At 49.5% G+C, this 13281-nt stretch overlaps 1 protein-coding gene across 3 annotated transcripts in view; it reads right to left on the minus strand.

The window, feature by feature from the left end:
- The window catches only part of Sp7 (Sp7 transcription factor), a 10950-nt gene extending 5261 nt beyond the window's left edge, over nucleotides 1-5689 (minus strand). The window contains exons 1-2 of one of the 3 annotated variants that reach the window (XM_029470136.1): nucleotides 5430-5481; nucleotides 4935-4963 (exon numbers count right to left, since the gene is read on the minus strand). In XM_029470136.1, the coding sequence (XP_029325996.1) occupies nucleotides 4935-4955 (21 nt within the window). In that variant the 5' untranslated portion in view covers nucleotides 4956-4963; nucleotides 5430-5481. Of the gene's footprint in view, nucleotides 1-4934; nucleotides 4964-5378 lie in introns of all 3 variants that reach the window. The other 2 variants (XM_029470137.1, XM_021184122.2) reach the window with 2 other exon arrangements.
- Nucleotides 5690-13281: the final 7592 nt, after the last annotated feature.

A 13281-nucleotide genomic window follows, 5' to 3' on the forward strand; every position in this document is an offset into this window, starting at 1 on the left:
CTGGGAATTGAACTCAGGACCTCTGGCAGAGCAGTCAGTGCTCTTAACCGCTGAGCCATCTCTCCAGCCCCCCTAAACATCTTTTAAAAGCTAGCTATTGGGGCTTGAGCGATGGCTTGGCAGTTAAGAGCACTTATTGTTCTTCCAGAGAGCTGGGTTTAGATTCCCAGCACCCATGTGGCAGCTCAAAGCCATGTGTCACTCCAGTTCCAAGTGATCCTACTCCCTCTTCTGGACCCACAGACCACACTAGGAGCACACATGATGCACGCACATGCATGTAGGCTAAACACCCATATACATAAAGTAAGAACAAAAACAGGTGTGCACACCTTTGAGCACAGCACTGGGGAAGCAGAGGCAGGCAGACCTCTGAGTTCAAGGCCAGCCTGGTCTATACAGTTAGTTCCAGGGCAGCCAGAGCTACAGGGAAACCCTATCTCAAAAAGAAAGAAAGGAAGAAAGAGAAGAGAAGAGAAGAGAAGAGAAGAGAAGAGAAGAGAAGAGAAGAGAAGAGAAGAGAAGGAAAAAAAGAAAGAAAGAAAGAAAGAAAGAAAGAAAGAAAGAAAGAAAGAAAGAAAGAAAGAAAGTCAATTATCTAATTGTCTGGTGTCTTCCTATTAAAACATATGAAGGAGAAGAGAATCCAGGGCTCTCAGATATGTGATGCCAAGTCTTAGAGGTGACACTGGTGTCTCAAGGTTCCAGTGAAGGTGTGTGCAATCACTATACTACACTCCTGCCCAATTCTCTGCTCTCTCTCTCATCCTGCCAATCCTATGGGCTCCCAGTAAGAGCCACCAAAACCTTGTCCAACCCCTGAGCTTTCCCAGTAAGGCTTTCCCTGGACCCTCTAATGGCCCAAGCCAAAGGAGAGCTGGGGGGTGGGGGGGCAGGAGTCGAACTTAGCATGAAGGAAAGGTAGCAACATGGGGGTTCAAAGACACAAGAGATCCAAAACCATGGGGCACAGAGTCCGCTGTGCCCGAGGAGGAACTGGCATGCAAAGCTCCGCAGGACAAAGAGGGACCCTAAGGGAGAGAAGCTTGCATGAAGAGGCAGAAATGGACAGGAAAGTTAAAAGACAAAAGGGAGGGAGAGCGAGGAAAGCAGAATAAACAAAGGAGAGGTGGTATGAGATCCTGGGCCAGAAAAGCTAAGGAAAACACAGGAGGTGAAGAAAGAGGGAGGAGGAGGAGGACCGCGTAGCGTTCCCACCCAAGAGAAACCCACCATGGCGAAGGGCCCCAGAAAACCCCCCGACCAGACCAGGCCACTCCTCCCTCCTTCTCCCCTTAGCTGCTGCCCCCTCCCCCTCTGCCCAGCATGGCCCTGCTCGGCTCCAGCTCCGGTGGCTTCCCTGCGGTCGGTTTATTTTTAAAAACGCCGACGCGGTCCCCCGCCTGCCCGGCCCTCACACTGTGGCCACAAGGGCCTCAGCCAAGCCCAGGGACCCCACCCAGCTGTGGGGAGGTAGGGAGGGGTGAAAGAAGACAGCCAACCCTAGACTGACATGAGACCCCGACTTTGGGGAGCAAGGCCAACACGGCCCCTGAAGGCCAGAAAGAAAAACCAAAGTGCTGGACTACTCCGGGAGCCAAGCACTGGAGGTTAAGTTCCTTCATACCCTCAGTTTCCTTTTCTGGCTGATTGCTCTCTCTGTGAGAGCTGAGGAATAGGGTCCAGGGTTCTGAGCATGCGCTCCTGCCTATACCTGATCATATGTATTACCAGGATACCCACTTTCCTGTTTCCCGGTCCCTATTCTTGTTCCACCATCCTTTAAAATAATAGGCTTAGACCAGCATGGTGGTGCCTGCCCGAAATCCCATCACTCGGAATCAGAAGGAGAGATCTCTGTGAGCTTGAGGCCTGCCTAGTCCAAATAGTCTAACCCTAACTCTAATCCGGAGTTTCAGAACAGACATAGCGGGACCTTGTCTCAAAAACTGAAAATAGCCGAGCCGGGCAGTGGTGGCGCAGGCCTTTAATGCCAGTGCTCAGGAGGCAGAGGCAGGCAGCTCTCTGAGTTTGAGGCTAGCCTGGTCTACAGAGCAAGTTCCAGGACAGCCAGGGCTATACAGAGAAACCCTGTCTCAGAGGCTAGATGGAAGGAAGGGAGGGAGAGAGGGACGGAGATGGGACTGCCACTACATAGGTTGAACACACAGGGTCCCTGTTCCTACCTCCCAGCTTTCTCCCCACTTTCTTCACTCACCCAGCTTTACAGTTTGTTTTAAATTAGTTTCTTTTATCATGAGTATCTTTTAGCATGCTAGGAAAAAGTGCCCCAGGTCCCTTCCCTGCTGAGCAACCACCCTAGCACTGAGCACTGGAGGCTTATCAGTTTCTTGCCTAGTGTCCTTCCCTCCCCATCTCTCCCTCTTCCTCGATCCACTTACCACCAACAGCTGCTGTCCTCCTCTGAAACTCAAGCTCCTCCCACTGCTGGAGAACCTACTCATAGCAGGTAGAGGGAGTCACAAGGCATTGGGGAGGAGATAAAGAACCCAAGGACCCTATAAACTAGGTAAAAGAAACAGACACTGCCAGGTAACCCAGCACTGGGGAGACAGAGCTAGGCAAATCTCTGAGTTTGAAGCCAGCCTTGTCTACATAGTAAGTTCCAGGACAGACAGGGCTATAAAGAAAGACCCTGTCTCAAAATAAATAAATACATAAATAGATAATAAATGATTAAAAGGAAGGAAAAAGGAAAGAAATGGAGAGACTGGGGTGTCTTTATGTTGGTGGATCTCCTGTTCACAGGGAGTAAAGGAACCTGAAAACCTAGCATCCATGATACATCCCATTGCCAAATGCTTCCCCAAGCCTGTGTCTTTCCAGAAAGTCTCTGAACTGCCCCTCCCCCAGGCACGAGTGCCACGCTGGCAGGGCAGGCATGCTGTCCATATCATTGACACCATCACTGCCCTGGGCGGACCCGGGACTTATATGCACCTCTCTCCTCCTGCTTCCTCAAAACTATTGTTTAATGATAGCTCAACATAGTCTGTTGAGTAAAAATAATTAATAACAATAACAACAGTAATAATAATGATGATGATGATGATAACAGTTCAGCAGCTTCCCAGGAAAGCCTGCCCACTCGAATTTAATTCCCAGAATCCAAGGTGGAATTAGAAAACTGATTCCCAAACGTTTTCCTCCGACCCACACACAGGAGCAGTGGCACGCATGTGCCCATGGTCATACATTTACATAATAATAAATAAATTTAGAGTCTGATGGGGGAAAGGGACATGATAACAATCTGCATACAATGCAGCTGAAAGTAGATCATTGTACCTGGGTTATCTGGTTATAGAGCATGTCCACCCACTGGCTTGTACGGCACTTCCTCAAACTCAGTCCTCAAGTCCTTATCTCATAGCCTTACAGACACCATTTCTCATCTGGACTAAGTACTAAGATGATCTAGCTTGTGTGTGTGAATGCGCTCTTGTGTTGTGCATACGTACATGCAGGTACACACACACACACACACACACAGGAGCACACGTTCGCAAGCAGTCAGCAATGTGTATATCAATGTATCTAACACACATAAGCCAGTGGACACTTAAGTTCAAAAGTCCCCTACTGCTCGCACTCTCTCTCTCTCTCTCTCTCTCTCTCTCTCTCTCTCTCTCTCTCTCTTTCCCCTCTTTCTCTCTCTTTCACACACACACACACACACACACACACATACACACCCTCTCTTCAGGTTGAACTAGTCAGCTTTCTGATGAGTCAATCAGCAAAGACTAGTCACTCCTGGGACCTGAGTGAGGGCACCCAGAACAGAGATTTTGTTGGTTTGTTTTTGAGACAGGGTTTCTCAATGTAGCTCTGGCTATCCTGGAATTCTCTATGTAGATCAGGCTGGCCTCAAGCTCACCTGCTTCTGCTTCTGCCTCCCAAGTGTTGGGATTAAAGATTTGTGCCACTACACTGGACTGAGATAAGGCCCCAAGAATAGGGACAATTTGAGGCTACCGGAGGGCACTGACATCCAAGGGGTATCATCTCACCCCTGATTCCTTCAGAGATACCCTGAAGGCAGCCTAGAGATGGTGTCACGGAAACATTATGAGACGTGGAAGAACTCAGGCTCTGAGTGGCTTGAGTCCTTCCTTCCAACTCTGTGCCTTGGGTCCCCCAGGAGCCCCGACAAAGTACATGGCTTCTAAGACCCCAAACTCACGCGGTACCCTGGTTATTTCATCTTCAGAAACAGGGAGGCAAGGGAAAGCTGCTGGGGTCCCATCCTGGAGGGGAAGTGGCCCAGTCCTCCCTGGAGCCTCCCACTCCCAAAATAGAGTTTAGTTTGTCTTTGGCTGAAAGCTAAATATTTGTGAGCCGGGCAAGCGGCCTCAGACCCTGTCCCTCCTCCTTGCTTCCCTCTCAGTCCTGGGCTCAGTTCCCCTGGCCAGCCCCCCACATTCAGGGCTGCCTTCCTCCTCTCCCACACACCAGCTCACAGACCAGGCTCTTTCCTCAACACAGACCTGACCAGATCTTGCTTAATGTGGGAGCCCTAGACATGGTACACCGGCAACCCAAAGAATGGTAGCTGAAGGCTTCTCCGTCCTCACTCAGACACCATTCGCTGTCAGCCTACCTGTTTTCCCTGCCCATCTCTTCTCCTTCCTGTCTCCAATGCCTTTTCACTCCCCACAGCCAGTGGCTTAGCCGACCTTAGTGGTCCTGGCTTTCTGCTTTGACTGCCCTCTGACCCCTGGCTCTGTTCCCCTCCCTTGCTTGTACCCTCTGCTTGCCCCTCCCAGGACCCTACTCCTCTTCATGAGAAGGACCCTGGAAGTGACTAGCATTGCAGCTCCTGTCGATGTGAGCCGAGGGGGTGGGGTAGGCAGGGATTAGGACCAGGAAGATTGTAGCTGGTTTCTTAAGGAAGAGGAGGGGACAGTTACCTCAAGCAGGGAGGATGCCATCCTCAAAGCTGGGGACCGGGTCCCAAGGAGTCAGGCAGATGGAGAGAACCGAGGAGCCAGTGGGAGAGGGAGAAGGGAGAGGGAGGGAGAATGGGAGAATGGGAGAGAAGAGATCTAAAGTTAGAAGGGACTGGGGGGTGGGGGTGGGGGGGGCTGCTCTCTGTCTGTAGGGATCCACCCTCTAATTACAGCTTTCCCAGCGGAGAAGACTCCGGATCCAATGAGGAAGGCGAGAGAGGGAGGCAGAGGGTCCAAATTTCCTGCTCCATTTGCTGAGCTCCCCAAAGAAGGGATCTGGGAGGGAGAGGAGAAAAGGGGGTGCCCAGGGGACGGGTGGGAAACAGGAATATGGGCAAGTTGTCAGAGCTTCCTCGGGGGTGCTATGGGGTGAAAAGGGCTGGTAGTCCCAGGAGTCCTACATACCCCAGGAATCCAATACGCATCTGTGGGCAGTCCCCCAGAGCTGCCCTGTACCTGGGTAGGCTAGGGTTGGCTGTCCCGTCTCCTCTCAAGAGGTCTGGCTCGAAGATTACTGGCAATGGGTGGCCTGAGGGCGCTGGGAGGGATCTGCTCCTCTCTCTGGCCAGCTCACTCTTGTTCCCACTCAGATCCAATCCTACAATCCTACTCTTGACTCGGAGTCCTTGCTGCTACTCAGCAGCGCGGCAGCTTCTGTTGCTGCTGCTGCTGCTGCTGCTGCTGCTGCTGCTACCACCGAGGCTGCCGCCGCCGCTGCTGCCGCGCTGCTGAGGAAAGGAACAGGAGGGAAAAGGAACAAACCCCAAACCACTAATTAGAGATCTGGGGGGGGGGGATGGGGGATTGGGGACGACACTCACACAGAAAGACTGGAACACACTGACATACACACTCATGAGCAAACACGGGGATGATGCATGCACACGTACTCTCTGCTACCCACATGGGGACTGTCACTGTGATGAATGAACACAGACAAACTCATACAATGAACGTGATCACACAATGGGGGCACCTACACTACCACCTACCTCCCCACCAAGCTGGTGATGGAGACTTATTGTTCATTTAGCCACCACTAGATCAGGGTGGCACTATGCGGGCGTGTGTGTGTGTGTGTGTGTGTGTGTGTATGTGTGCATCTGTGTGTGCATCTGTGTGAATGTAGGTGTATGCATGTATGTTTGTGTGTGTGCATGCACATGTATGTGTATGTATGTGTGTATGTGCATGTGTGAGAGTGTGTATATTATGTATGTGTGTGCATGTGTGAGTGTGCATTTGTGTGTACATGTATGCGTGTATATGTGTATGTGTGCATATATGTGAATGTATGTATATGTATGTGTGTGTGCCTGTGTATATATGTGTATGTATGTGCCTGTGTATATATGTATGTGTGCATGTGTGAGTGTGCATTTGTGTGTATGTATATGAATGTATCTGTGTGTGCATATGTGTGAGTATGTATATGTATGTGTGTGAGTGTGTATATGTATGTGTAAGTGTGTGTATATGTATGTATGTGCGTGCATGTGTGTGTGCCTGTGTGTATATGTGAATGTGTGTGCCTGAGTGTATATGTATGTGTATGGATGTGTGTATGTGTATGCATGTGTATACATATGTTAGGTGTGTGTGTGTGTGTGCGTGTGTGTGTTTATATGTATGTGTATATGTGTGTGCATATATGTGTATATGCCTGTGTATGTGTGTGCATGCATGAGCATGTATTTGTGTGTATGTGTGTGCATATGTGTGTGTGTGTGTTTTGTGGGAGTAGGGGGATGATGTGCCAAGTGTGCTTTCTTCTACTGCAATGTCATTGTTTCAATTTCAATGAGTTACAATCTAGAGGCAGCCTGGAGCAAGTGGTAGAGAGTGGGAAAAGCTTGCTGTGGTTTGCAGAGCATCCTGGATTTCACTGTTAGGGAATGAGACCTAGGCCCACCTCGGTTTGCAGGACAGAACCTGGAACCTGAGATGATTTAAGGCAAGTAGGACTGAGGGGCAGAGCAACTCATTCATGCCCACACTTAAGGCTCTTGGGATTAATTGCCCCCAAAGGGAATGCTCTAGCCTCTATCATTCCTTCTGAGTCACCAGGTGCCATCCCCGATGCCCTCTTGGCTAGGGATTTAATTTCCATTCTTCAATAAGTAGCTCCTCTCATAAATCATCTTGCTTCCCTGGGTGGGACCTCCTGCTCCCTTCTCAATGGCAGCAACTCCCTCTGCTCACTCCAGAGAGAACTATGCTAGTGCTTAATCAGGGATTCCAACTGCGGCATGCAATCCCAATGAGAAAGGAAAGGAATCTCAATCAAGATGGAGAGAGAAATCTAAAGTAGTTATTAACTGATACCTTGGCCCTAGGATAAGTTCGTGGAAGAAGACTAGATAGCTAAGTGGTCCCACAGAGGGGATGTCTGGGGAGGATGACTGCAGGGCAACCCACCATCACCCTCTGTTCTCAGCCAGTCCTGCCTGACCCTGCCCACTCTTTACTCTCTAGCAACCCTCAATTTCTCTTTATGGGGGAAGAGTACCCACTTTCTTGTTCTTTTGACCTCAAAGCTCATCAAAGAAAAACTAGAGAGATGGAGGGTAGGCAGAGGCTCAGGGACATGGCACTTCAGTCAGCAAACAGAAGCAGAGTTCAGGTAGAATCCAAGAGTTCCAGGTTCCAACTCCCAGGAGGGCTGAGGACGTAACTCAGTGGCAGAATACATGGGATGAATTTAATCCTCTCTCTCTCTCTCTCTCTCTCTCTCTCACACACACACACACACACACACACACACACACACAGACACACAGACACACAGACACACACAAACACTTCACAAAGAAACTCTGTGAGCCCAACATTCAAGCAAAGTATTGGAACACCAGGTGGCTGTCAGGCAAAGGAGTGTGGAAAAAGAAAAGACAGAAAAGAGGACGCACAGAGCAAGGGACACAGGTCCAAGAGAACCTGAAAGGTATTTGTGTAAGAAAGGGAAGAGGAACTGAGGTGTGGTGGCGCATACTTTTAATCCCAGCACTTAGGAAGCAGAAGCAGGCAGATCTCTATGAGTTTGAGGCCAGCCTGGTCTACATGGCAATTTCCAGAACAGCCAAGGATATATAGTGAGACCCTGTCCCAGTAAATAAATAGATGATAGATAGATCAATAAAATAAAGTAAAATAAAATAAAAAAAGAAAGGTCAGGTGTGGTATTTTTATGTAGCCCTGGCTGAAATTTAATTCCTTTAATTCCAGCACTCAGGAGGCAGAGACAGGACGATCTCTGTGAGTTCCAGGCCAATATGGTCTAGTGGTCTAATGGTCTACACATTGAGTTCTAGAACAGCCAGGGCTACATAGAAAAACCCGGTCCTAACGGAAAAAAAAAACAAAATTTTAAAAGAAAGAAGGAGCCGGGCGTGGTGGCACACGCCTTTAATCCCAGCACTTGGGAGGCAGAGGCAGGCGGATTTCTGAGTTCGAGGCCAGCCATGTCTACAAAGTGAGTTCCAGGACAGCCAGGGCTATACAGAGAAACCCTGTCTCGAAAAAACAAAAACAAAAACAAAAAAAAATAAATAAATAAGAAAGAAAGAAAAAGAAAAAGAAAGAAAGGAAGAAAGAAAGAAAAGAAGGAGAAAAAAGAAACAAAAACAAAACAAAACAAACAAACAAACAAAAACCACACACCTGGCTTTGAAAAAGACAAAACAAAACAGAGAGCACAAAAGAAAAAGCAACAACAACAACAAAAACCACCTTAAAAGAAAAAGAAAACTCAGAGGAACAAAGATGGGACACAATGATTCAGAGGAACAGGGGGGGGGGGCTGTAAAAGTGACCCAGTCCGGTCAGGAGGAGGTAGAAGGTAAAGCTGCCAGCAGGTGGGGGGCGGGGACGGAGTATAAATAGGGCATAATTGTGTCCGATGATTACACGGGCCACCCCACCCGTCTGCCCAAAAGGAAGTGCCCGTGGTGGGATGTTCCTATGACCTCGCAGTCTTCTCCATGGGGGGTGGGGTAGGGAATGGGAGTCTGAGGCCAAAGTGTTAGTCGAATTTCTAGGGCTTTAGCTAAGAAACTTGGAAAGAAAAAAAAGGAAGCTTTCCAGAAATTACTGCGTCACTAGCCGAACAGAGGATACGTCAGTCAGGAAACTGAGTCAGGAGGCAAATCTAGACCCTAGGGACAAACAAAGTGAGGAAGGTAGTTGGCACTCAAACCTGATTGGAAGGGATGGATAAAGAGATGAAAGGTGGGTGAACTGAGGCGAGGGTCAGCCCTGCCGCTTCCTCGTGGGAAGGGATAGAAGCAGTCAAATCCGAACAATGTTAGAAAAAGAAACAGGAAGAGCAGGGTCCCAGGAAGATGTGAGAGCCAGAAATCTGGTGGAGGAAGAGTACAGGGACAAGCCTCCTGGAGCCGGGCAAAGAGCTGCTTAAAGCTCAGAGATGCTACCTTCACCCAGTGCCTTTAGGCCCTGGTTTCTGACTTCTCTCACATGCCTATTAAACGATAGTATTGCAAGCCAGCTGTGGACCTGGTAGCCCTGGGTTCTGCTCCCCACCGCCTCTCCGATGCCCTCAGGGGCTGGGGGCAGCAACAGGAATCCCTTACCAAGGACCTACCTCCACCCTCACAGGCCTCCCTCAGCCCAGCCTCCCAGGGGGTGGGGCAGCCCAGGCAGAGGCGCCATGTGGCAGGGGCGGGTAGAGGCTGCGGCTCTGGCCCTTCCAGTATAAACCCCCTAGGCATCTGGTTTCTATCCACCACCCCCCACCACCCTGGGGGCCCCTCAGCCTCCGCCCATGGCCACCCAGACGCTGAGCTCTGAGATGGACGTCCCTTGAAGGGTGGATGGTGCCTTTCTGATCTTCCTATGCCAGCACTGGGCTGAACCGCAGGGACCACGGGGACCACTCCCTTCCCTCTCGCCCTCCCTTGAGAGATTCAGGGTGGGCTTCCCTTCGCTAGAGGGGCTGAATCTGGAACCTGCCTTCCGTTCTCTCTAAAGATTTGTGTATCTCTTCAGAAAGGTGGAGGGGGGACGAAACTCGGAAAGAATGGAACATTTTGTGCCCTGTTCCTTGAGGGGAGCTACCTTCTTCCACAAACTCTCTGCCTGTGCCCACCTGTTTAGGCGGAGCTGTCTCTGAAATCGCTAATTCAAGGTGACCCCTAGGTGTTTCCCTTGCGACTGTTATAGATTTGGTTGCTCAGAGAAACTCAGTAGAGAGAACCAGACAGGACCCATGAGATTGATACATAACCCCACATGACCCGATGAATAACATCCAGTCAGGTACACACACTAGCACACTTCCTGGAGAACACAGAACCCATTCACATCGTGTAATACACAGGCATCCACACTAACACACAACGCAATTCACGTCTGTACATACAACACTTGACGATAAGGCTCCCTGATTCCCTTTCATACCAGTACACACCCATGCGCACAGATACAATGACCTTGACGCTCCCCTGTGAACCCACACAGACTCCTGTCAGCACAGCATCTCCACATAGGCAAGTGATCCCATACTTGGGAGAATAGAGACAGGAGAATCAGAAGTTTAAATTTACCCTCAGCTACATAGTGAAGTCAAGGTTAGCCTGGGCTATCTGAGAAGGTCAACAAGCAAATCTGAGATCAGACACCAAGATGTTGCTCTTTTTCCATCCTACCAGGACAGGAGCAACCTTTGATCCTTTAGTACCCACACCCGTAGAGTCCAGAGACCCAGATGGCCTTAGCAGACTCCCCGGCCCTGGGGAACCCCAGGCATCCCTACCCCACCCACCTGCCCCCCTGCTCTGTGGCCCCGCTGACTCATCTCTCCCTCTGTGGAGCTCCCCAACCACAGGGGCCTGGAAGAGAAGCTTGGAAAGTTGCACTCATGTCCCAAGCCCCTAGTCTGGCCACTGCCCGCCCCCAAGCACCCAGGCCCAACCCTCCCCTCCAGTGGTGACTCCAATGACAGGAAATCTAGAGGGGACAAGAAAGAAGAAGGCACCCAGAGATAGGAAAATGGGAAGACAAAAGGAGCCAGACGCAGGGTCTGGGACTATCATCTTGGTTACAAGGAGGGAAAGGATCGTGAGTTCAAGGCCAGCCTGGATGACATGGTAAAAAACACATCTCAAGAAGAAAGGATGCCAGGTGTGCTGGCCCATGGTTGTAATCACAGCACTCAGGAAGCTGAGGCAGGAGGATTGCCACAAGTTCCAGACCATCCTAGGCTCCATACTGAGTTCTGGTCCAATATGAGTTAGGGTGACATCAGACTGAAAAACCAAAATAGACATAAGCCAGACAGTTCCATTGGGGAAGGAAGGATATTTGTTGCTAAATGGATACCCTGAGTTTGAACCTCAGAACCCACATGGAAAGAACTGACTCCTGAAAATTGTCCAATGACCAAACACACACACACACACACACACACACACACACACACACACACGCATGCGCGCGTGCATGCGTGTGTGTGTGTGTGTGTGTGCTGTTACACATGCCCCTACCTTATAAAGAAATAAAGGATTTATTTAAAAACAAAACTGGGGGCTGGAGAGATGGCTCAGCAGTTAAAAGCACTGACTGTTCTTCCAGAGGTCCTGAGTTCAATTCCCAGCAACCACATGGTGGCTCACAACCATCTATAATGAATGGGATCTGATGCCCTTGTCTGGTGTGTCTGAAGACAGCTACAGTGTACTCATAGAAATAAAATAAATAAATAAATCTTTAAAAACAAAACCACCACCACCAACAACAAAACCAACAAAACCCAAAAAAGACAAAGACAGGAAAACAGAACATAGACACCCAGTAGGGACACAGACAAGAGCTGTGAAGAACAGCTGCTAATCCGACGGAATTAGACGGAACAGAAGAGCGGTAGCTGGAAACCAGAGAAACTTTCCCTGGGTCAAGGGAAGAACTCATTCGTGGGCTTGGGAGTTGGACACAATCTAGTGCCCCAATCTAGCATTTTGATTTGACATTGAAGAATCTGGAGCTCAGAGGCAAAGCTGATGGCACAGGAGAGGATAAGGGGGACAAACTCCATCCAGCTTGGAAAAGAAGTCCCCCGCCCCAACAAGTATGCATACACAATACAGGTTTCTCTGACTCCTGGCAACCACAGGGCTCCAAGTCTTGGTTCCCTCCTTCTCTGAACCTCAGTTTCCTTGGTTGACATCTGAGCCCTGAAATGAAACTGCAGATTCGGGGGAAACAGCTCAGAATCAGAGAGAACGATGAGAAGAGAGAGAAGAAGCAAGGACAGAGAGGACCAGGTGGAAACAGGAAAACATGTGTGTACCCTGAGAACATGTGATGCTCCACTGGTTGGGTTTCCACAGGCCAGTATTGAACAAAGACCCTCTCAGTCTCTGGGAAATGCCCCGGGTATCCCTTCTGTAGCACAGGTATTAAAACTTGGAACAACACAGATACCCACATGGCCTCTGTGTGAGGACAATACACAAGTTCATGAAGTGTTCCATATTTTATTTTTAGAGAAAAAGTATGCCCCGAAACGTGTCACATGAAATATATGAGCATCTTTAGTACTGGAGAGATGGCTCAGTGATAATGAACATACACTGCTCTTTTTTTTTGGGGGGGGGGGTGGTCGCTGTTCGAGACAGGGTTTCTCTGTATAGCTCTGGCTGTCCTGGAACTCACTTTGTAGACCTGGCTGACCTCGAACTCAGAAATCCGCCTGCCTCTGCCTCTCGAGTGCTGGGATTAAAGGCGTGTGCCACTAAGCCCAGCTGCTACATCCCAATCTTTAACTTTCTCTCTCTCTCTCTTTCTCTCTCTCTTGTATGTCAGGGGATTAAACTCAGGATCTTCTACATGCTGAATAGGCAGAGCCCTGCTCTAGTTGTTAGGATCACAGATATATGAGATGTAGGGTAAGTCTACAGAGAGTTGACTCACTCAGCAAACACCTACTTTACGCAGAGCACACAGAGCTAGGCACACAGGTCTGCAACCATAAACATGACTGATCCAGTTCTGTGCCTCACAAACTATCCTGTAACTAACAAAAAGAGGAAGCCTTTTAATTAAAGCAAGTAGTGTGTGTTACAGGAGACAGGATTGATCTAAGTCAGTAGTGGAAGGCTAGAAGAAAACCATATAAAGAAACTAAAAAAGCTGAAGGTGGTCCTAGCACTTAGGAGGCTGAGGTAGAGGGAGTGCGGTGCCATGAGTTTAAAACTAGCCAGAGCGCCGGGCGCGCACGCCTTTAATCCCAGCACTCGGGAGGCAGAGGCAGGCGGATTTCTGAGTTCGAGGCCAGCCTGGTCTACAAAGTGAG

The sequence above is a fragment of the Mus caroli genome, chromosome 15, assembly GCF_900094665.2.
Source record: "Mus caroli chromosome 15, CAROLI_EIJ_v1.1, whole genome shotgun sequence".
NCBI classification, from domain to species: Eukaryota; Metazoa; Chordata; class Mammalia; order Rodentia; family Muridae; genus Mus; species Mus caroli.